Below are 25,112 nucleotides of genomic sequence, written 5' to 3'. Positions count from 1 at the left end.
GTGTCTTAAAAACAAATCCTCTAGGGCATGTTCTCACCATTAATCGCGGTATCATATTAACTTTCACAAATACCTCACATGAAAGGAGTTTACAGGACGGTTAAAGTCATTTAAATTCCGAGTTTTTACAACATTTGAGTCGGCAAAAACATTGCTCAAAAGAAAGCCTGGCAGAGCAATAACAACAGTAGTAAAACGAGACACTTGTAAAATAAAGCACTCTCGGACATGCACTACATATTAGACAAAAATGACAACTTTTCATACCCAAGATAAAAACTGACAGAACTCTGAAAATGTATATTTCCTTTCTTTGTTCTATACATGTATATGTTCATAATCTGAAAATAACAGAGCTCTTACAGAACTGCTGCATACCAGGGGTCTCCAAACCCTAGTCCTGAAGAGTCGAAATCCAGCAACCAGTTCTATAGGTCACCATTAGAACACCAGTTTCTTAAGACATGGAACTTTCTATATTAAATTCAACAGGTGATTTGTTAAATTCAATAATTTATGGATTATTTAGGATGTAAATCTGAATACTGTTCAGCCATCAAGGACCAGCGTTCTCTTAATTGAACAGATTACTTGCTGGATTCATCAGTAGTTGATATACTGTATGTTGCCAGTATTTATAAATGGGTGACCTACAGTATAGCATTTACTGGGTGGAGGGTCTCTAGGACCAGGGTTGGAGACAGTATATTATACTGATCAGATCGAAAATAGCTCAGTAAATCTGTATCCTTCCTGACTGGGGGCTTAGAAACTAATACCAGAGAGGTGTTAGTTCCTAAACCCACAGACATCTTTAAAAGTGCCTGAACATATTACACCCTGACGGGTAATTTTCTACACAGTATGAAACGTGTAACAACATACAGTTTGGACAAGTAACAGTAAGCTCAGATTCCTGGTAAAATGCTAGTTTTTCCTTGGTATTTATGATTTCGTTAATCATTAAGCAACCCCTAAATGCCCCTTTTAATGCAGCTTGGTTACTCTGGCCAAACCATGTCTGACTTTTTTAATGAAAGATTGAGCCAATGGGCTTCTTAAAAATCTTTTGTCCCGACACATGGATGGTATAAATAGAGCTGGTGAGTTCTACTCAATAGCATATTCAGCTGAGCCCAAGAATTGCACATTAAAGCAGAAGTTTAGAAGACAGGCAACAAGAAATTCTATCCATCCATTCTCTAAACATCTCATCCAATTCAGGGTCGCAGGGGAACAGGAGCCTATCCCACCAAGCAACGGGCACAAGGCAGGATACACCCGGGACAGGACACCAGTTCATCGCAGTCAACTGTCCAGTTAAAAAATAGGAATAAAACTAAGGTGGCACTATTCAAATGAATTCCAATCTGAGGTATCAACTTTAATTATATTACACCTTCAAGTTGCTGAACTGTAAAACGAGTTGTCCTCTAGTGTTCAATATTCTAAACAAAGAAATTATCAGGGTCCATCAATGGAAGATTATAGCTCAACTCTGGATGGTCAAAGACAGAGCCCGACACGCTTTCAGGTGAAGAGAGTGCAGGACAATCTAAACTCAAGTGCAGTTTACACGGTGAATGAAGACGAGCCTCCACATTATGAAGAAACATCCTTCACAGGTGGAAATGAGTGCAGAAGAAGTTTCAGAAACGGGGACAGAGCCTTGTACAGCCATGTTTCCAATAACAGGGAGGTGAAGTCTGCAGATGGGGGCTTCCAGCCATATGACAGCCACTCCCCTGCCTACTATCTGCAAACATTTGGGCACAACACCATGGACCCAGTGCCCAGGATTGACTTCTATCGCAACACGGGCAGCGTTAGTGGAGTTAAAATCAACAGGCCCTCCCTGGAAGAGCTGCACGAGGAGTTCAAGAAGGTGAGTACATGTTGAGAAACATACCAAGAAAGCAACTGGTAAATGCATGGTAAAATATAGGGAGGTATGATAAAGCAGCATAGAGGAAGCCTTGGTAAAGCAAAGTAAACGCGCATTATAGTTATGGTAACAGAAAATATGGCAAGGAACCCTGCCCTTCACAGACTTTCTCTAAGACACGGAGCTTTTCTCCTGAACAGGTATTTCTGCAACACACAATTTTAGCCTAGATGCACACCTTGTAATTTTAAAATAAAATCTCCAGATGCAGGTGATTGTTTTCCTTTTTACCTTTTTAGTTATACCATTTGATTTAAAAAACATCATTAAATTTTCACTAGGGGGATAGACATCCTCTAAACCATTACATCTACATTGCACTAGACCTTTCTATTCCAGCAGAAAGAAACTAGGTCAAAATGTGTACTTTCAATTTCTCCTGTTGCTGTAATTGAAGTTTATGTTATGTTTTATTAATCATGCACGAGCATAAGCGTTCATTAATTTACCAACCAAAACACTGAAGAAATGTCTGAAGTCCCGAGTTTTTGAAAGACCGGGAGCCTAGAAAGTTGACTACAAAGCCAAATGTTGCAATGTGTTCAGAACGAAGCAGTTGTTATTAATTATGCCCAGCAGACTTGTTATACCACATATTTTCTTAGTAAGCCTTTAAACAGTATAACAATGCCACTGTCCCTGTCCTTTTACAACAGAGAATAGTTTGTCTATTTCTCAGAGCAGAAACGGCTTTACTACTTAATTTTAAGTGCATATCAATTATAAAAAAGGTAGGAAATAAAACTAGATGTGAAATTATCTAATTACCCTCTTAGCTAATTGACATTCGTGGCACTAGAATAAGCTGATCTTTAAAAATAATTTCCGAACTTCCCTTACAGCTTCCCTTTTATTATTGGAATAATAATAAAATATTAAGAAAACTTATAAACATCAAAACATTTAATACTTTAATGCAGAATTGTGCTATGTAAGAAAACTTTGAATTTTTTAATGACTCCTAGCCTCATAAATTGAATGTGATACTCTCAAATGAGTTGCGGTGAGCAGTCTTATAAGAACAGATCAATAAGCTCTGATTTCCTTGCAATACTAATGTGTCTTGATTTAGAGAAGCACTTAGTACAGGTATAATCATTCCTTTAAGCAAGTTCATTGACTCTTTTCTTTTTTTTAATGGAGTAATTTATGCAAATAGGGTGTGAAAACCTGCAATAATTCAGTAAGGATAGACAGCAGATGACTCGAAGGCCCAAGGGGTCTCAGCTCATTTGCTGCCCAGTAATTCACACCTGAAGAAGGCTCCACAGCCAAAACATTGTGTTTCCTTTCTTTTCAGCATGGAATAAACCCGTTACCTGTTCCTTTGCAGTAATTCAGTAGTTGTCTTCCTCACTGAAATTCAGTTTATTCTCCTAACTTTCCTTTTGTTTCCACCACGAGATAAGAGACAACCCCGAACCAGGTTTTTCAGTATTTACGAATGCCCATTATAAATAAAATGCTCCACTATTAAACTGTGTCCACTGAACTAGAAGACACTAATAAAGAACAGTTCATATGCAACAGTTAAATTAAAGAAATTCATTAAGGTACCTGAGTTAAGGGCTCATGCCTTCTCATCAGGCAAGTGAAAGATCACACTTCACTTAGGATGATCCCCTCTTGGCCTGATGGTTAAGTTCCTAATTTTTAGAGGTTTACTTTTCATGTCCAATTTAGATCTATTCAATCAAACCTACTCTATATTCCATTCATGAAACAGAGCTTCACATGATGTTATTTCATTTTTTAATGCTTTGATTAAAGAGATTATATATATAAACACTGTATGAACCTTCTGCAATTTGCATAGCCATTATTTAAGAAGGTAATATTCCTCACACCTTTTGTCGTTGCAGAATCTAGAGGCAGCTGGACCAGGAGCAGGGGCAGCAGCTGGGGATGGGTCACCCACAGATGAAGAGGAAGGAATCCCAGATCAGAACCAATCAGGATTTGTAAAGTTTGGCTGGATCAAGGGCGTGTTGGTGAGTCCCTCGTATAGAAACTGCTCTGACCTGCATTGAGTGCATCTTAAATAGCGGACACCTGCTGTGTGTGACATGTCAGAAATTGTTATTGTTCCATATGTGGAGGCGTTTTATATAGATCTAATACATATGCAATGGTTACTTCTAAACATCCATTCATAGTAGTAACAGAGGGTGACTTGAGCTGTACTCAGACTATAAAACTTCTTGCAAAACTAGCATTCAGAGAACCATGGAGGATAAACTTTTTTTTGTGTCTTCTTTGGTGTTCTACGGAAATTGACTTTTTCATCACAAATTAAAACTCATTTCAAATATTTGCTGAACTCCGCTGTGACTTCTAACATCCTCTACACTGGGAAATATTAAAGCATTTCCTCATGTCCTCCTTCATGTCATCTAAGGAATGTTTCTCCATTACTAGAAATGAGATCCTTTGCTTTGGCTTTTCACAAATTACAATAATTAAGTGGGGTAGCTAATTGGTCCACTTAATGAGTAGATTGCTGCGCTCAGAAAGTAATTGTGGGTGCTGCCAAATCAATTTTTTACAATACTGTGAGATGTAGAGATCATAGGTTTGATTTACATATTCAGCCTTCATGGTGCCATACCATAAATAGGATATCAATACAATAGAACAAAAAAACTGTATTTTAGCATGTACAGTATTTAAGATGAGTTTACTCTAAACAGGCCTTTCAGATCATCACATCCATTTTCTAACCACTTCATTTAAAACAGGTTCCTAGGGGAGCCATAGACTATCCCGGCAAGCAATAAGCGCAAGGCAGGATACACCCTTGACAGTCCATCGCAGGGCAGACACACACATACAAATACGGACATGCACTCACTCACATCGGGGCCAGTTTTACAGAAGCCAATACGTCTAGTACAAGGCTGCCCAACCTTTTTTAATGTAAGATCTATTTTCTCATTTGCCAGTCTAGTGCGATCTACCAGTGTGAATTTGAAGCTCTGACATAGGAAAAAACAGACTGTGGGCACAAATCAGTACAATAACGATACCCATCACTAAATTGACAGCAAATAAAAGCAAGTGGCTCATGCTGCAGTGAACAAATAATATTCCCCCAAAAAAGAGTATCCTACCTTAATGTGAGCATTGGCACTGAGAAGCTTGTAATTTTTGAACATGTTGACACTTAAGTGCATAAGTGTCGATGACATTTTTATTTTGGCCCTGCAGCTCGACATTCAGCTCATTCAGTAGTTCAGTAAGGTCTGTGAGGAATGCTAAATCCAGAAGCCACTGGTCATCCTCTAATTGGGCATATTCACCATGTTTAGATGACTTGAGAAACTCTTTGATTTCAGGCAACAGCTGTCTGAACCTCGCCAAAAATGTTTGTTTTTGAAATCTCCAAACAGCAAGTCAGCAGCCTTTAGAAAATGCTTTTTTAATTACTTCTCGATCCCTGAATGATTTTTTATGTTCAGCCAGGACGTGGCTCACACGCAACAATACGATGATTGCCGCTTTCCCTCTTGTATTAGGCCTCATGAAAACCGACTGCTGCTAGTTGAGATTTTAATTTTTTCCACTTTTCTTTTACGTAACTCACTTTTAACAAGGAAAGTCCACATCATACTTTTTGTGTGAAGTTTTGAAATATTGTTCTATATTTCCCTTTTTTCGCGTAGACGTTGGCATTGCAGATTTGAACGCGAGAGTAAAAAAAATAATCATGGTATGTTTTCGGTCTCTTTGCTTCATCATTTTTCGCCGATACACTACAACTATCAAATAGGCAATCAAACTTATCGAACTCTTGGCGAATTTGTCACAGCCAGTCTGCTCCAGTACGCACTGTAATGAATGTGGGGTTCAGGCGACAATAACCAAGAGAACGTTCTTGGGTAGCAAACACAACACTCTATTTATGGGTTCCCTGTATCCTTTTTCTCAGTGTCAGCCAGCACTTAGGGAAGAGACTTTTACAACCCATTCGACAAGGGTTAAACACACACAAGGGCAGTAAAATGTATGACATTACATGCACAGATCTGGATGAAGGCTATCGAAAAAAGTAAATAGTCAAATAGCCCCATTTATTTTTTGCCCAACATTCTTGCGATCGATCGACTGGTTGGGCACCCCTGGCCTAGTATGTCTAAGAAGTATGATAGGAAACAGGAGCACCCAGAGGAAACTCACAGGAACACGGGGAGAACATCCAAACTCCATGCAGACAGCACCCCAGATCCAAACTGAACCTAAGTCCCCAGCCCTGTTACTCAGCAATGGCAACCACTGCCCCACTGTGCTGCCCCTGCCTTTTAGATCAGAGATGGAAAATACAAGGAGTCTTACTTGGACATGTTAACTCTAAGCAGGCTTTTGGATCAGATCAAGAGAATGTTGTCCCTGAAGTGCATGGCCATGTCTGCAGTTGGTAAATAATTATTTCTAGGTGTCTGAGCAGTTGCTTGCAATACTCTGAATATTACCATTGTCTCTGTAGTTTTTCTTTCTTCCTACAGCTTGAATCTTCCAACCCTCCATATCATTTTTAACATTACTTGTGTGTCTTGTGCTACTTTTGTCTGTTTAGGTAAGATGCATGTTAAACATCTGGGGGGTGATGCTTTTCATTCGACTCTCCTGGGTTTTCGGTCAGGCTGGTATAGGTAGGTGATTAAACGATAATTTGCCTTTGTAGTTTACATTTGTGTTTCTTTTTTTAATTAAGGCGTTTTGATCCATCATACAAGGTAAAGAAACTTAATGTCTTCTTTTCTTTCACACTGTACACCCTTAATGCTGTGCATGATTAAAAAAAATGTGATTTGCAGCAGGCAGAATTTGTAAGGGAATTTATTTTTAAGGCACTGATATATCTTTTCTTATTAGATTTTCAGACAACGGATTTAAGCTAATGTTCTTACTGCTCAAGATTTTGTGAGAGAGATTAGGGTGCTGAGAAGTAAGGTGAATCAATTCTTTCCATAATTTAGAGAGAATGAAACAGCAGAAAATTACAGAGTCCTAGAAAAGAATGGCTAGGGTATCCCGAGCTCCAGCTAGAAAATATTTAAATCCAACTAATTATTAAGTGTTCCCTTTGCCCTTCACCTTAAAAAGAAAATTTAAAGAACTTCCAAATAAATACAGAAACAATGAGGACAGCAAGACAAATATATTATTAATCTAAACCATTGTAGGTGGGAAACTATCATGACACTATTGTTGATATCATAACTGATGCATGTGGGCTTTGAAAAGCTGTAGATTATTTATGCATGTTCTTAATTCGGCACAAGTTCTGTGCCTGACAAACTGGCACTAAACCTTTTTATGATGCATACCTAATGACTGTGAACATGCCCGTGGGTTCAGGACAGAATTGGAAACGTTGAATTTCTGTATTGCAAAGCTATTGCTCCAGGCCTCTAAGCACAATTAGGCCTCCAAATGGGCTGTTTGTGAGTCATTGAAGTTTCAAAGAAGTATTGCTTTGCTTTTTAGGTGTGATTGGTGGCTCAAGGCGATAGAAAACGACTTTAGCATGAACTCATTTGAGTTTTATGCACTAAGAAAAGGTGTCTAAATCGAACCATTTTTGCATTTGTGATATTTTCCACTTCGTTTCTTAACCACTTATTAGATATCAGATTAACAAACAATGGCGCATAATGTCACTGCAACGAATATCACTGAGACTAAGCAAATTCAAGTGAAATACATCAGTAATGACAGATTTGGAAAATAATGTATTTTAACAGAAAAGTGAGACAAAGATTTAGCTGCAATCCTCTTGGCTGAGGGAACAGTTGCCTGGCTATAAGGATGAGGACACTGGAACCCCCTTCAGCTGGAATCACCAAGCAGTTGCAAAGCAGTAATGGGGCAGAAAGACATGAACTTTGGGGGAAAAAATTGTACTACCTGTATACCTGTATTTATACTTAGCTGTGCATGGCGAAGAGTTATCTCTATCACTCAGACTTCTGTAATAAATGTAGCTAATTCGTAATTTGTCTTTTCAAATGTATAACAACATTATCAGTATAGAGCCAGACATCATTTGAGACTTTAGTCCTAATGAAAATTCAGCTCTGCAAAAACCTACTTAGCAGTGCATTTCAATGTAAATGATGTTAGTCCAATTGAATGTGTGGGCAATGTTTTAGGAGTAAAGAGTTTAAAAACTTATATATGTTTTACTTTTGCAGGTCTTGGTATTGTGGTTATTTGCCTGAGTGTTGTTGTAACAACCCTGACAGGGATTTCCATGTCTGCAATTTGTACCAATGGTGTTGTCAGAGGAGGTAACGCATCTCTTAAATTCTCACTGCTCAACTGTATATACAGTACAGTTGAAGAAGAAGAAGTACTGCTACTGTATATACTCTGCATACATCTAACTATATCTACCTTTATACAAATACTCAATGTCTATTAAAGTTACAACACACTGTGGTCAATAACAAAGGAAAGACAGCAACACTGTGAATAGTGGAAACTGATTGACAAAACTGTGTGTCAAGCATCTAATAAAGAAAAAGAAAAACATCTTCCCAGATCATTTGAAATGAATTACAGCATCACCAAAACATAAGCAATAGCACATGAAGCATATGAAGCACAAAGGTATAACAAAACACTTGTTTTCAACAATTTTAATGCAGAACTGAATTTTACTATTTCCAGGAGATTTCTCAACTTTAAAATTCTCAAATCTTAATTTTCTTACTTCAATTAGTTGCAAAGTCAACAGGCTCCCCAGTGACCACAGAGTTTGAGATGATCCATATACTGAACTAATGTGAACTGGCATGGAGTACACTTCATCTTGTTTCCCTGTTTTCAAGCATTTGAGTCTATATATTTAGCTGTAATGTGTAATGTGGGGAACACCACAGTTGTTGAATATCCATCAACACAGGATTCCCCAGTTAAACAGTTTCTGAACTGCTTTTATTTTTATTTGATGTGTTTTTCAGTTCAACTAAACACCAGACATGCCCTTTGTCTTCCAGGTGGTGCTTATTACCTGATTTCCCGGAGTCTGGGGCCAGAGTTCGGTGGGTCAATTGGCCTGATTTTTGCCTTTGCCAACGCTGTAGCTGTAGCCATGTATGTTGTGGGGTTTTCTGAGACAGTGGTGGATCTTCTTAAGGTAGGTCTCATACCTTTTAAATCACTTATCATCTTCAAAGCCTGCAAAGTTGCCTTATGTGAAAAGTGACCTGAACAAAGAGCAGGGGTTAATGCATGTAGTGTTCACTGAACTGCTTCAATGAACAGAACTAAAACATGTTGTGGAATTTAAGAAAGGTTTAATCAGAATAGATAGCGAAAGCAACAAGGGAAAGGTGCCTGCATTGTCTTTATAACGCATAGCCTTGAAATGAAGTGAGAATCTTACAGGTGAGACATTCTTAGCCATTCATCACTATAATGCTCCTCATTCTCTTGTCATGTTGTGGTGCTCTGCAGGACAACAATGCAATAATGGTCGACCCAGTTAATGACATCCGGATCGTTGGATGCATTACGGTGGTTTTGCTTCTGGGAATTTCTGTGGCTGGGATGGAGTGGGAAGCAAAGGTAAACAGAAATTGTTATAGACTTGCTTTTCATTACTTGATTCACAGTCAGTCTTTATTATAATGTAGTAATCACTTTTATATTTTTACCTCTTGCTGGAATTTCCAAACAATGCGTTTGAATATATGCCCATTAGGAGCTGTATGATCTCTTCTGAGTTCTGTGACTTGTTCATGTACCCTGGACTTCCAGTTTTACCCTGTTTTTACTGACATTTACTTCTCATCCTCCATTTACCTCGGAGCCTCCATTATGAAAGTTTACTTAGGTAAATTTACCGCAGGATTTACACAGTTGCTTTCACCGTGCTTTACAGCACTGCATTGTGGGAATACCAAGTTTACTATGGTACATGGTACTATGGTACTATGGTGAAGGTACAATCTGAAACCATAGGAAACCACAGAAAATCCATGATCAAATCACAGTAAACTGTGGCAAAAGTATGGAAATCCTATGGTAAGTCTACTAAGGTAAACTTTTATAAGGGCTTCTGAATGGAAAGTTTTCTTTTCTCTCAGATGTGTGTTGATTCACTTTTTCCAAACATTTAATGGTACTTAGAGATGTGGACATTCTGGCCTGGGTTCACTAAAAACAGCTAAAAAGTTTAAAATGCTGAAGTGTAGAGACAAAGTGAAAATCCTATCCTATCTCAAAGTGTCTGGTTGATACTGAGCCAGCTGGCACGTCCACCTGCCCATTAGGAATTAGAATCTGGACTCTTCATTGTGGCCTTCCAATGGATTAAAGGTACAAAGACTGGGGTTTGAGACCCTAGGGGATTAAATGCTATCACTCAGAAGGCTGTGGGTTCAGATCCCAGGTGGGACACTGCTGTTATATCCTTGAGCAAGGGTCTTCAGTCCCACTCACAGATGAAACTATATAAATCGAAATCACTTTGGATATAAGTGTTAACCAAATAAATTAATGATTAGCTTTCAGTTTTAAGAGTCCGCTCTTATGTCTTTTGTTCCCTTGTTCAGTAATGCACAAGAAGGATAGCTAAAGTGTTGTGTTTTAAATTCCAGGCTCAGGTCCTACTGCTGATCATTTTGCTGGTGGCTATTGCTAACTTCCTCATCGGAACGGTCATCCCAACCAACAACGAGAAAAGAGCGCAGGGCTTTTTTAATTATCAAGGTGTGTATGAGTAGGAGATTTCTATTACAGATATGTGGTTATTATACTGAGGTGCATTTGGTGCAGTATTCTGTGCATTTGAATGATTATTTAGCAGTGTAGCAAGCATTTCATATTCCAACAAATGTGGTGATTTCTGATTCCACTGCTGTCTTAAAGAATCAAATAATATAAGGTATATACAGTATCTTCAACTGAGCTGACATAATTGTGTCTTAGAGTAGCTAATCTTTAAAAGATGTTAATGCAATGAAGAATCTCAGGACAATGAAAAGAATGATGAATGTACTCTAGGTTTTGCAATTGATTACAGACAATGGCACCTGAGTTATTATACTGTAGTTTCACTGAGTTTTACCAAGCACTGAAAGGAAGTGATCATTTCCAGGACACAGGTGCTGGGTTCAGATATCCAAGAAAAATAACTTAAAATACCACTACAGTAAGCTCCTTCACATCTAGGGATTCTGATCACTAAAATCCCCTCAACAGCTCAGACAGTAGAAAAATAAACTGTTTTGACACTGGCCCTGCAAGAGAATATCAAGCAGAATGCTTCCTATAAATTATTACTGATACTATTTCTAAACTAAAATAAGCAATGTGTTGTTACTGAACAGCTGATAATGTTGTGCACAAACCCATTCAGGGATTTCGTTTTTGTGTCTGCTCAGAGAGGTAGGGTGTCCACACTTCTGAATTTCTGCAAACGGTTTTCTTTCAGCATCTATATTTGCTGAGAACTTTGGCCCAGACTTTCAAGATGGAGAAGGGTTCTTCTCTGTCTTTGCCATCTTTTTCCCTGCAGCTACAGGGATTCTAGCTGGTGCCAACATCTCAGGAGATTTGAAGGTAAGCTTCTGCAGTGTGCAGTTCCTTCAGCTACAGGTGCTTTTTGGCTTCTGTCTTTTCATTTAATCCTGCAGCTTTAAAACAAAGAAAGGAAGGAAGCAACAGCTGCAGGACATGAATTATCAAAACACTGTTTTTTTTCTTTTTGAGATGATTAGATGTTTGTCCATATAATTGGATTGTAATAAACTGTGTATTGTTAATTTAAGGATCCACAAGCAGCAATTCCCAAAGGCACAATGCTTGCTATATTCATAACAACCGTTACCTATCTGGGTGTTGCAGTCTGTGTAGGTAAGTACACATTAATTGGAATATACTATGATAGCTGTAGTCTTGGGAGCCAAAGTGCCAACAAATTTAAAACTACCTATGGAAAATATTTGTCTGAGACTAACAATATCACAAAACATTTCATACTAATGAAACCAAGAACCCAGAACAATTAAAAACGGATTGCTATCCGATATGCAGATAGCTTAGATAATTTCTGTTCACAAATAATTTAATTCCAAAAAAAAGCTCTGTTCTTGTGATTTATGAAAAGACTCATTGTAAAACTGTTCTTGTGGTAAAAAATAATTTACTTGAAAATATTCCAATCTACATTAATTATACTGTTAGCTACAGTACTAATTTAAATAATTGGTCAAACAGAATTGTGCCCATTCCTTTTGTCTAGCCTTAATTTCACTAAGAGAATTTAGGATGCAAATCAAATGCCATGAATATAATAAAAATTATACAGAAATGTTGTATATGTTTTGATCATTTTTAATGTCCCCTGCAACATTTTGAAGTCTGGCAGACACTGCTGTAGAAAACTATATATGCTTTTCTTTAAAAAAAAACTAATTTGCCTTTACTGTCTGGACAAATTGATCTGAGAACATTTATTACACCATTGGTAAGATCTTCATAAAGGGCCTAAAATACAAAGGTACGGTTAGAAATCAATAAACACCAAGACACACAAAAAGGCAGTTTCATCAAAAAGCTGGCCTGGTGCCTCCTGAATCTCAGTACTTTGCTGCTGGATTCCTATCCAAAATCAATGACACACCTTGAAAGGCAAAAGCCAGCTGTGCATTTTCAAGAGTCAACATAAATCTCTAGCAGCTGATACAGTCACAGCCATAAAATCAGAATTGAGACAACAGCACATTTAGAGACACGCGTCCCTGCAGCTGATGGATCTGCCAGACAGCGTGCTGGAATATAAAGATTGATCAGCTCATTTACACTTCAGACCTGACCTCACTCTCAACCCCTCCCCCTTAATCACTTCATCTTCTCTTCCACTGTCAGACTCAATGCAGCAACAAACACACAACTGGGCCAAGAATTAAAACAGCTCTTAAAACTTCAAAGAGATGCCTGTGCCCGTGAGTCTCGTCGAAGACGATTCTGAGCTCATTGCTCTGGGCAGCAGAGTTATCACAGCCGCCAGTGTGATACAAAGAAAGCAGCAGTGCATTCTGGGCAGGAGGTCACGTCAAACAGGATCCCAGTGATCAGCACACCAACATGCGTGTTTTCTACTAAATTCTGACTTTGTCGTTTGGCAGCTTCCACGGTTGTGCGAGACGCAACAGGAAACGTGAACCACACAGTCGCAGCCGGTACCAGCTGCAACGGCTCAGCTGCCTGCTACCTGGGCTATGACTTCTCTTCCTGTAGGACCCAGCGCTGCTCATTCGGCCTGATGAATAACTTCCAGGTACGCAGGCCTCTGCAACGGTACTTTGGATTTCACATACAATAAGTGAAACACCATTTCCCCCAGCTATCCCCTCTCAGACGCTGTTTTCAAGTTCCCAAAACACAAAATCGTCGTTTCCTCTAACTGCTCTATCCAATTCAAGGGTGCGGGGGAGCTGGATGGGACACCAGTCCATCACAGTGCAGAGACCCAGACACGTGCCCACTCACACCGGGGCCAATTTTCCCAGAGGCCAATTAACCTTTTAGTATGACATTGGACTGTAGGAGGAAAACGGAGCACCAGGAGGAAACCCAAGTAAACATGACGAGCACATACAGTACAAACTCCACGAAAGACAGTATCCCAGGAATTTAACTCAGCAAGGCAGCAATGCTAACCACTGCGTCACCATGCCACCCTTGAAATCTAATAACATTTTTAAATTTATTTTAATAACAGTGCCTTCCCTTGATCTTAATGTCTGATGTTTAAAGCACACTATTCGGAATACTTAGTAAGGTGGTTCCTGTTCACCTGATCTGTTTCGGGTTCTCTGCAGGTGATGACAATGGTCTCAGGATTCGGCCCTCTGATAACTGCAGGGATATTTTCAGCTACTCTGTCCTCTGCTCTGGCCTCACTCGTCAGTGCGCCTAAGGTTTTTCAGGTGAGTCAGACACTGCAATGGGAAAAAAGAACAGAAATTACATTTCCATCTTCCCAGTACTGTATTAACAATTCTAACTTGAAAACAGGATCTATTGTAGATCCAAAAATCTATTCTATTGTTTGATCAGAAAATGTCTGAATTAATTCTTGGAACTCAGTAATAAAAGTCAGAAAAACATATTATACTACTGTTATTAACAACAACAACAGCTCATTTTAGAAAAAAATATATTAAACATATTGTAGCATTTTCGAGGTTTGTTATAAAGAATATATGTTTATAATACATGCATGACAACATAAATCCAAATCTCTTGCGTTTCTGTTCCGAAAACAGGCACTTTGCAAAGACAACATCTACAAAGCTCTGTACTTCTTTGCCAAAGGTCATGGGAAAAACAATGAGCCGATCCGAGGATACGTCCTCACTTTCATCATCGCAGTTGCATTTATCCTGATAGGTATGCTTTCAATCGCACTGTCCTCGCTGTGCGCTCTACCTGACGATATTGAAAATCTGACCAATATAACCAGACAATTAAGTAGATTGCTCTTGAAAACCTCTTGAAGGAAGTTGAGCAGCGCAACATGAATTTGTCATAATATAATAAAAAATGGTCAGAACCATCGTAATGTTTTTCATTGTTTTTCCCAGCGGAACTGAACACCATTGCACCTGTCATTTCCAACTTTTTCCTGGCTTCATACGCCCTTATCAACTTCTCCTGTTTCCATGCCTCCTATGCAAAATCACCAGGTAATATGTTTTCTTGTTTTAGTCTCCTTTTTAAAATTGTTATCCTTCTCAACAGATTTAGAATGGACTCATATTTACTCATGAGACCAGAAAGTCAGCAGGCTGTGTCCTGTTAATGTAACAGCTACCGTATCTACCAAGGTGTAGCAACACCTTATATCCAGGCACAATTATAGTAAACATATGCATTCTTCTTTAATTGAATGAAGCACTGTATTTATGGTACACACTGTCCTAATAACAAATCCTTTTGTTAACAGTTAAAACCATTTCGAACCATTTAGAAACTTTCTTTGACAACTCATACTGGAACACAAATAGTATAAGGTATAGGTATAATTTCCATACATTTTCAATTAAACCAAGTTGCTTGATGGTATTTCATTGCCTCCATTCCACAGGATGGAGGCCTGCTTATAAATACTACAACATGTGGGTGTCTCTGTTCGGAGCAGTGCTGTGCTGTGGTGTGATGTTTGTCATCAACTGGTGGGCTGCACTGATCACATACGCCATTGAGCTCTTCCTGTACATTTACGTCACCGTGAAGAAGCCAGGTAAAGCCCCAGTGCCTTTTTAAATAACAAGCTTGTGGATTAGAAGACTCTTCAGAGAAAGCTTCATGCAAGCTTGCCTATTTTATAAAACCTCAATAAAATGTGATTAATGAACAAGGATTTTATGGTATAGGGACAATACATCTTCTGCCCTTTACATATGAAATATGAGGTGAGATATTTTTAACTGTTTTATCCTTAAGGCAATTAATTCTGATTTGATCATAGATTTAAAAGTTTTGCATCTACAGTATAACATATATATCAATGCATTTTCAGTAAATATGTTTGCCATATTAATACATAGGGGCACACAGTGGCACGGTCATTAGCAATTAGCAATTCTGCCTTGTAGTGCTGGGGCCCTGGGTTCAATCCTGGACCTGGGGTTCTATCTGTGTGGAGTTTGCATTTTCCCCAGGTATTTGTATGAGTTTCCTCCAGGTGCTCAATTTCCCTTCCACAGTCCAAAGACATACTGGTTGGTTGACTGCTGGAAAAACTGACCCTGGTGTGAGTGTGTGCATGTGTCTGCATACGCCCTGTGATGGACTGGCATCCCATCCAGGTGTATCCCACCTTACACCTATTGCTTACCATGATAGGCTTCAGCTCCCTGTGACACTGTATTGGATAAGGCAGTTAGGAAATAGATGGATGGATATTCGGGTAATTCCTGTAATATAGCAAGTTCATAATTGCTTTTTAATTAATTGCAAATTGATTCACATTGAGGAATCAGCTTCTGTATCTTCCTTTCTTTTTCACCAGAGGTGAACTGGGGCTCCTCTACCCAAGCTGTAACGTTTGTTAACGCCCTGAATGACGCGCTTGTATTATCCGGAATAGATGAGCATGTGAAGAACTTCAGGTAGGTCCTTACAGAATGGCCTGTCATTTACAGCAATGCCAACAGCTGAGGTTCAAATTCACATCACAAAGTGGGAGAAAGACTAGATCTGTAGTAAAACAAAATGAGAATATCGGTTAAGACAGCGAGTTACTCAGGAAACTGACACTTGGGGAATTTCAGGAGGTCCCAGGACTTACTGTTGTACTGTTGGTTAATGTTTTTAAAGATCTACATAACATTTAGTAGCTCTATTTTTCATTCTTGCTTTCAGACCGCAGTGTATAGTATTGACAGCAGCTCCAATGACAAGACCTGCACTTCTTGATCTAGCGCATTCATTCACCAAGAATTATGGGCTCTGCCTTACCAGCCAAGTGTTTGCTGTAAGTGTGCTTTATGACACATATTCTCAACAGTATTGCCTGAAATACACAGAAACAATAGTTTGAAGAACACCCAAAGTCAAAGATGGAGAATTTCTGGCTGTCCTATTTTGCCAATTCAACACTTTCTTCTTTCCTCATACAGAGGGGGTGTGAGTGAAACTAAGAACATTACTAAGAGCTCTTAGAAAAGGGTGTTATGAAAATGGTGGATTAATAAGTGTTTAGAGTGGCATGGTGACACAGTGGTTAGCACTGCTGCCTCTTAGCACTGGGGTCCTGGGTTCAATTCCAGACATGGGGTGCATCTCTGTTCAGTTTGGGAAATTTGGCCCTTGTGGGAGTGTTTGTGTCTATCCTACAATAGACTGTTGTCTTGTCCAGGGTGTACCCTGCCTTGGACCTGTTGCTTGCTGGGTGAAGCACTGGCTTCCCCTTATGACCCTTTCTTGGAAGAAGCAGTTAGGAAATGGACGGATGAATAAGTGTTTAGCAAGGAAACCTTTCCACTGAGAAAGAGGTTTCAATTCTTTGAAACCTAATGATATGATGTTTCGCAACAATTCAATCTATTCCGTGGGTTGTCATAATAGAAACTGGACTTGCTGTAGTAAGATGGCAAATTATAAAACGGAGGAACGTTCTTCTGAAATTGCTGCCAATGACTGCTCTTTCCCCAGGGGCCACGGAAGCTGATGGTTAAGGAGATGAACAGGTGTATGGAGAAGAACCAGATGTGGCTGAATAAGAACAAGAGGAAAGCCTTCTACGCAGCGGTGGCCAGTGACACCTTCCGCGATGGAGTCCGGAGCCTCCTACAGGTAAACCTTGAACAGACTGGCTTGGAAAGGGACTGCTCAGAAAGAGGCTCTCTTTCTCTCACATATTTATTCTGTTTAACTGACGCAAATCACCTTTGCCATGACAAATCCATGATAGAGTAGAGGATTTTATTTTAAACCACAGGTCCAGGTGTCAGGTGATCCAGTGCTGTCAGAAAAACAAATACAATTGACCAAATTGTGTAATAAACTAATTTAACCTTACTCTTACCTTGTTAATCATAAAATTAACAAAAAAAAATCAAAAGTTCTGAAATGTACTTATTTTTGTACCTTATACGTCTCAGCCTCCCAATTTACTTTGCGGCCATTTTGTTGTTTTGCTACATCTAGCGGATTATTGATTAACTAAATACCAAGTTGAATTGAATTAGTAAGGCGTTGCCTGTAATGAAGCCCTGCAATCAAACAGACTGGAGGTGCTGCATGTTTAACAGCTCTGGATTAAAGTCAAGTTTTCACAGCTCTCTTGCCTGTGCAGTGACCACGGCAGAACTGAAAACTAATTGACTAACTGTTTTTAATGAAGTGTTGCTAATTAGGCTTCAGGTCTTGGTCGTATGAAACCCAACACCTTGGTGATCGGATTTAAGAGAGACTGGCGACAAGTATCCCATACAGATGTCCAAAGCTATGTTGGTGTACTACAGTAAGTTCCTCTTTACCCAGACACTTCAATATATGGGGGGTCAGGCTTAATGAAGGCTTTTCTTCTCATTCTGCTTATTGTTGTTTTTTTCTGCAGTGATGCCTTTGACTTTGAATATGGGGTAGTGATTGTGAGGATTAGCCAAGGCTTAGACATCTCACACATTCTACAGGTTCAAGGTAATAATAATTATAGTCCTTACACTTATATAGTGCTTTTCTGGATACTCCACTCAAAGTGCTTTACAGGTAACGGGGACTCCCCTCCACCACCACCAGCGTGCAGCATCCACCTGGATGATGCAACGGCAGCCATAATGTGCCAGTATGCTCCCCATACATCAGCTATCAGTGGGGAGGAGAGCACAGTAATGAAGCCAATTCATAGATGAAGCCAAGATTGGTAAAGGACAGGGGAATATTGGCTAGATCACCTGGGTAAACACCTCTACTCTTTTCAAGGAAGGCCCAGGGATTTTTGATGAGAGTCAGGACCTCAGTTTGATGTCTCATTCAAAGGATTGCGCCTTTTTACAATATAGTCTCCCCATCACTGGGGCATAATAAGGACCCACACAGCAGGGTGAGCACCCCCTTCTGGCCCCACTAACACCTCTTCCAGCAGCAACCTTAGCTTTCCCAGGAGGTCTCCCATCCAGGTACTGGCTAGGTCCACACCTGCTGAGCTTCAGGGGGTTGTCAGTTGTGATTGGCAGGGTGATATGGCTGCTGGTGTGAAATAGGGGCCTTCTGTTGGAAATACTGGCTGGGAAATATCACTAGAGGCCAGAGAGACTTTCAGGTTTTTAAAATGTCTCTGTTTACAGATCAGACACCCTAGCAGGTCTAAATTTCCATATTTGTGTGTACTTTTCTATATTCTGAAACTTACTTCAGATAGATCATAAATATGAAAGCAGGCGGCATTTCCCTCAGGATCTGCATTCACAGCAGATGCTTAGAGACTGACATTTTCCAATTTAAATGAAAGGGACAACAGTGATTTGTCTGAATTACCCTGGACACAAGCCCAAGTCTTCGTCTAATTAATGATCCCCTTTTCCAAAAAGGTTTGCAGTGTAGTAAGATTATAGTTAAGCTTCCCAGATGTGAAATGCAATCTTTTGGAGAATGAAAGTACTGTTCAGGATTTGAAAATTAGAAAAAGCAAGAATCCAAGTCAGGGATGTCTCCTGAAATCTCCAGTAGGGAAATGAACAAAGAAATAACCAGATGCCTTTACTTACATTATATACTGTACATTGGAATAGACAGAGAGGACTTGGGGAAAGCAAACTCCTTGAATTTTCAACAGTGACCTTTTAAATATACTGTTTCAAAATCTCAGGATGGTTAATGTTTGTCTTCTTAACCAGTTCTCAATGGGGGGTCTCTTCGCTTAATTTAGTTAGATATTTCATTCTTTTCCAGTTATGTAAAATTGTACTTTGTGGTGAATTGTGATTTATATGGGTTTCATTTGTGAAAACACTGTCCTTTCACTTGAACCTGCAGAGGAAATTGAAAGGCTGGAGATTGAACGGCAGGCGCTCGAGGCGGCCATTAGGAACGAGGAGCTGCAAGAAGGAGGAGGTGGAATCCGGGGGTTCTTCAAGAAAGCGAATAAGTTTAAAATGTCAAAACCGGCAACAAAAGGTACGTTAATTCAGCACGTGTATATTTTACTTTTCCAATCGCAAACCAATTTTCAATCAGTTCTTCTAGTGGCAACAATATAGGCTGCAGTTTCATAGACAGCTTAATTTAACTTTAGCACCACTGGATGGCAATTGTTTGTATTCTCAGTCAAATACTATTAGATCTGTTAACAAGAACTGAAGCTGCTATCAATTCAAATGGGAGTGCAAATGAAGGCCTATTCTTTAACATGAGTTGGCTTTTTATCTGAGTGATGTGTGCTATTTCACAGATTCACTGGTCACTGTTAGGGAAGTATTTTCTCTTAGTGTTTGTGCTCTAATGCCAGGTTCGCCATGGTCTTTTCAAAAGACTCCCTGGAGTGAGAGCTGTCCATGCTCCCCTGTTAATATTGCTCTTATCTTGCTTCTCCTGCTCAGTGAGGGTCTGAAGAATACAGAAGCCCTTATGTGACCAGGCAGGTTGTTATGTGTCAGACATCACCTGTGTCCTCCAGGGCCATAAGCCCATTGCTTACATTCAACCACACACACCTCTTCCAGTCTGCTGCCCCTGATTTATTTTCCTATATTTGTTTCTTTCCCTCTGTTTTTAAACCTGTATTACATTTCTCTTTAAAAAAACACCCTTGAGACCTCCTCTTTTCAGTACTTCTCTCCCTGTCTCTCATCTTCCCTCACAGATGTGCTCCTGTCATCTTAAACTCAGCCCCTCAAAGTCTGACCTCCTTTATGCAGTACCTTCCTTTCATCTCCTTTCCTTTTGACTCCACCACCACTCTCTCCCCCGCCTCCTGCCTCCCTCTCCACACTGAATCCCAGGCATGCTCCTGCCTCTTCTTCTTCAGTGACACCCATGGAATCCCCCCCCTTAGCAACTGTCTGACACACCTCCCAGTACAGGCCCTGGTGCTCTCCCCCCCACAGTACTGGAACTTCATCTGGACTAAACTCCCTGGAAATGCCGCAGTAACCTCCTACTTCAGCCAATCCATAATCCAGAACCCAGCTCTGGCTGCTTTATTACTGCAGTCCCTGCACTGGCTCCCTATTGTAGCCCACATCCGATTCCAATAAACGTAAATTTTCTATGTAGTAAATCACCCTGGAAATGGTCTAGAAAGCAACTAAAAAATTAAAATAATGATACCAACATGTCTGACAAATGAGAACAGTAGAATATTGAGAATTTAGAATATCCTCATTGAAACACTTCATTAAATTGAAGGTTACGTTTATTACCTTTTAAAATTTTTATACATCTCATTACATGGCTACAAACCCTGAAAAGGAAATCCATTTTTAACTGCTTCATCCAATTCAGGGTTGATGGAGAGCTCTAATGATAGAATTAATGTAGTTTTCTGCAAATTATTTGTTGCAATGCAGCTATTTCTCTCATTTTGCTTCCTTTTCCAACAATAGCTGCCTTGTGAAGGAAAGATTCTTTTTATACGCAACAAGTCTCATAAGGGAGGATTCTCCATGATATCATTCCCAGTGTTCAAACTCCCTACCACAACAGACAGAGCTTTAGGCCTGGATTTAACACTTGTCTGGGCTGTGCAGGTTGCATCGTCTGAGGTGCTTGAGATGCAGCCTGCACACAGTTAAATTATTGCTACAGTTTGTCCATTTATCAAATTTACCTATTACCTACAAAATTTAATGCACAATAATGTGAAATCATGCATTTTCAGAAAGATGTAAAAAGTAAGATTTAAATATATGAATATTTTATATATTCGTTTTTATTACAAAAAATGAACATATGCTTTATAATGAGAAATATAATGTGATGAGACTTGGAATGACAAGTATGAGGTATATTTGACTCAAACTGTGGGCCATAGCAACAGATACAGCAGGGTTCCACATAGAGCCATCATGGTCATTTTTCATCTGTACTTTCAATAACCTGATAAGGCACAGGATATTTACAAAGCCTATCAGAAAACCGATAAATACATGTTATCTTGAAACGTGTCAAGCACTAATGATTTGACTGTATAATTCTGGCTCCTGGAGAGCAAATTTAGGATATTTTCTGTTTAAATTCCAGCAAGCTCAGTTAACCTGGACCAATCAATGCGCGGGGGTGAATTCAACCAGAGGCTAGTGGAAGCCAGTGCTCAGTTCAAAAAGAAGCAGGGCAAAGGTACCATTGATGTGTGGTGGCTCTTCGACGATGGAGGTACAGTAAGAGCTGACCCGCTCGTACAGTTCTAATAGTCACATGCTGTCATGATACCAAGAATTAAAAAATGGTTTTGGTTAAAAAAAAACAGTAATGGTTTAGTATTTGCAATGCTCTTGATGATATTTTCTGCACTATGCAGAATTCCTGATATTACCGCTGTTTCTGCAAACTAACACACAGCCAGTTTACGTCCAATGCAGAATTAAAAACTGGAAGGTGTAGGTGTCTGCAAACAGACACTCAGACATAGAAGAAAAAAATTGTTTAGAGTCAACATTTTGAATGATCACAGAAATAATACACTAAACAATGTGTAACAGTACTTTTCATGCTTACAGGGCTGTGATAGTCAAATATCTACCTACTGATTGACTTGCAGAGCATTTTCCTTTGCAAAAGGAGACCCGGCTGTGGGGACTTTAATTCTGTAGATAGCTCAGCCAAATGTACTGTCATAATAAATTGTCTGATTACTAAAATGATTTGTGGATTACACGGTTGTACACTTAGACAAGGCTAGATATGAAAAAAAGATCCATCACTGGTGATATAATGGACATTAGACTGTCTATAGACATATACAAATTACTTCCTAGTCAAAGAAACTGACTTCTTAAATTACAAGGTTTTTAAATTTCCTTGGCAGGATTTTTTTTCCAAATGCCTCTTCAGCAAGATTCCTTATACAATATAATTCCTTGAATTATATCTGCTTGAAAGAAATATCCAGGAAGAGCTCTCTTGGCTTTAATCAGGTAGTCAGTGTGAACATTCTCCCCGTTCCAGGGCTGACTCTCTTGATCCCCTATATCCTGACAACCCGAAAGAAGTGGAAGGACTGCAAAATGAGGGTCTTCATTGGCGGAAAGGCCAACAGTATTGACCAAGACAAAGCAGCGTAAGGGCAAAAAAAATAAATAAAAGATACTCGTGAAAGTTAAATGCTAGTTCAGCCAGGAACGGGCAATGTGTGTGCGTGTGGCCTTTGGGGTGCCCTGAGAGAAGTGCACAGTGCCTCCTAGGGATTCCTAGCAGAAACCATTTCAGTAATCCAGTCAAACCCTAAGAAAAGCAGAGAGGAGGCATGATTTGAATAGTTTCTCTATTCTCTATTCAAATAGGCGTGAGATGTTGTAACAGTAATCCAGCTCAGTACGAGAGGAACTGCAAGTTCAAATATCTGTTTGTCTGTGCTTGGCTGTGGAGCCAATGGCTTAAAGCTATTATCTGTGGGATACTGTCTGTACAAGATTACTATCTGAGATTGTACACCTCTTAAATCAGAATTCCCCCCTAAAAGGTACAGGTCCCCCTAAAGCAAAATAAATAAAATAGTTTTATTAGCTCATCGCACCTGGCTGAAGAGAACAACAATCTGTCCTTAGGGCTTAGGGCTTAGGGCTGTAGGAGCTCCCCCTTTAAAGAGGGAGGTGAAACGAAGCAGCAAGGAAGCAAGAAGCGGAATATTTATACATGCACTGCTGAGAAAAAGACAGAGCACCCCGTAGGATGGGGTTTCCAGATTACTGTTGGTGAATTCTTGGCAGAATGGCCAATCCCGGGTCTTGAATATTTGCAATTGGTAGTCTGTCTGAGTGCATGAGTGGAGCTCCTAATGATTAGAGAAGATCTTGAACACCCTCTCAGACCTTCACAATGTGGATTGTAATCTGAATATTAAAAATCATATATTAAAAAAAAATAATATGTACATATTTTAATTAAGGATTGCCTCGCTCCTGAGCAAATTCAGAATCAAATTTGCTGACATCCACATTGTTCCTGACATCAACACCAGCCCAAACAAGGAAAGGTAAGGAATGAAGAACTTAATGAAATCAGACCCTTGCTGTCCCAGTAATCATTTGTGTATAAAGAAAAGTGTTTTCCTTTGAGTTTCACCTCTGATTTCTTCCTTTGGCTTCTTCAGTGAAGAATCCTTTCAATGAATGTATGAATGAGAACTGCTTGTGCAGAGTATGTTAATTTAGCAAATGAAAAAGATCGTGGATAATTTATTTGCATTTGTCTTTCACTAAGTAACCATTTTTACTTCTGCTTTAATGGATGCACCTTAATATAGTGAAAGGAAAAAATAAAGGAATCCAGGTGTGTCTATTTCTGGATGCGTCTAACATCCTTCTAAATTTACAACTGTAAGATTATTTCCAAATCAATCAATAAGAAAAAGTGAACTATCTGCGGGATCAGATCAGGTATGAAATCAGCTTACATGTGATTTACTTCTACAGCTGGAAATCTTTTGAGGAAACCATCGAACCGTACCGTCTGCATGAATGCTCCAAAGACGGTGCGACTGCTGACACGCTGAGAAAGGAAAGCCCTTGGAAAATCACTGATTCAGAGCTGGAATTGTTCAAAGAAAAGGTGGGATACCGGGAGAGACGCCGGAGGTATGGTCTGGAGTTCTTATGCACAGGAACTGATGGTTTACCTTCCTTCTTCTACACAGACATATCGACAGGTCCGTCTCAATGAACTGCTGCAGGAGAACTCGAGGGCGGCTAATCTTATTATTCTGTAAGTACAGTTCCTGCCGGAGGGCATGCCTGCTGCTCATAAGGCAGTTAATAGTGTGTACAGGTGTGTGTGTGTGTGGAGGGAAGCTGGTCTTTACACCTTTGGTAAACAATTCTGTTGTAAAGGCCATAATCTCTTTCAGCACTTTCAAAAATAAACCTACAAAAAATCAAAGATTTTAAAAGAATTTGACAAAATAAACAAAAAGATTCTCTCGCCGTTCTTGTGCTGTGCAGGAGCTTGCCCATTGCCAGGAAAGGGGCTGTGTCCAATCACCTGTACATGGCCTGGCTGGACATTCTCACAAAGAACCTTCCTCCTGTCGTGCTGATCAGAGGAAACCACAAGAACGTGCTGACCTTCTACTCCTAACAGTGACACGGCCTCTTCAACTCCACTCCGGGAAGATAAATACATCCCTGTCACAGCACAGTCTACAGCTGGCACAATCCTGGCAGCAGATGGAATACGTGGATACTACTGCCCTCTAGTGGACGTTGAATTTCAATGAGAATTTAAAGTTCTTGAAAAATGTTTAAACGTACAAATGTCACCTAGCTTAGACAAACTGAGAAATCATGTGCATCTAATCAATGTTCCTTCCATTTTTAGGGAATCCTTTTGCATACGAGCTTGTGTGTGTAAAATAATCTGAAATCTAGCTAAAGTCGTATTGGGTTATGAACTACATCTCCGTATAGTTGATCACTTTTATATTTTAAATTAGACTTGAATAAAACTGTGATCATTCTTACTTTGTTTAATACTAAGATTAAATATGTTG

The 25,112-nt window shown here is 39.5% G+C and overlaps 1 protein-coding gene across 3 annotated transcripts; it reads left to right on the top strand.

Annotated features, from left to right (window-relative positions):
• The first annotated feature begins 1,477 nt into the window (after window positions 1-1,477).
• slc12a1 (solute carrier family 12 member 1) lies at window positions 1,478-24,700 on the top strand. Of its 3 annotated transcripts, XM_088920665.1 has the most exons (26): window positions 1,478-1,885; window positions 3,808-3,936; window positions 6,519-6,594; window positions 8,140-8,235; window positions 8,947-9,086; window positions 9,407-9,517; window positions 10,552-10,663; window positions 11,388-11,515; window positions 11,725-11,809; window positions 13,084-13,235; window positions 13,780-13,887; window positions 14,227-14,350; window positions 14,545-14,646; window positions 15,048-15,203; window positions 15,975-16,074; window positions 16,328-16,439; window positions 17,120-17,260; window positions 17,824-17,930; window positions 18,027-18,109; window positions 19,445-19,585; window positions 21,650-21,781; window positions 22,574-22,685; window positions 23,514-23,600; window positions 24,040-24,175; window positions 24,261-24,328; window positions 24,565-24,700. In XM_088920665.1, exons 1-26 carry the CDS (start codon window positions 1,478-1,480, stop codon window positions 24,698-24,700), a joined length of 3,282 nt encoding a protein of 1,093 aa, XP_088776791.1. The 3 variants fall into 3 exon arrangements, with proteins under 3 accessions (XP_088776791.1, XP_088776793.1, XP_088776792.1); XM_088920667.1 differs by lacking the exons at window positions 1,478-1,885; window positions 3,808-3,936; window positions 6,519-6,594; window positions 8,140-8,235 and having other exon boundaries at window positions 9,027-9,086; window positions 21,659-21,781; XM_088920666.1 differs by lacking the exons at window positions 1,478-1,885; window positions 3,808-3,936; window positions 6,519-6,594; window positions 8,140-8,235 and having other exon boundaries at window positions 9,027-9,086; window positions 19,445-19,589; window positions 21,654-21,781.
• Window positions 24,701-25,112: the final 412 nt, after the last annotated feature.

This window comes from Atractosteus spatula, chromosome 7, assembly GCF_055471065.1.
Source record: "Atractosteus spatula isolate fAtrSpa1 chromosome 7, fAtrSpa1.hap1, whole genome shotgun sequence".
NCBI lineage: Eukaryota > Metazoa > Chordata > Actinopteri > Semionotiformes > Lepisosteidae > Atractosteus > Atractosteus spatula.
Note: the sequence above shows the minus strand (reverse complement) of the source record. Positions and strands in the feature narration are given on the sequence as shown.

What these genes read in the sequence shown, in the direction of transcription:
- slc12a1 (XM_088920665.1), top strand. Translation starts at nt 1,478, where the DNA reads ATGGAAGATTATAGCTCAACTCTGGATGGTCAAAGACAGAGCCCGACA. An exon ending in GTGCGCCTAAGGTTTTTCAG is followed by an intron (nt 13,888 to 14,226) that starts GTGAGTCAGACA and finishes TTCCGAAAACAG; the next exon opens with GCACTTTGCAAAGACAACAT. An exon ending in AGCTATGTTGGTGTACTACA is followed by an intron (nt 17,931 to 18,026) that starts GTAAGTTCCTCT and finishes TTTTTTCTGCAG; the next exon opens with TGATGCCTTTGACTTTGAAT.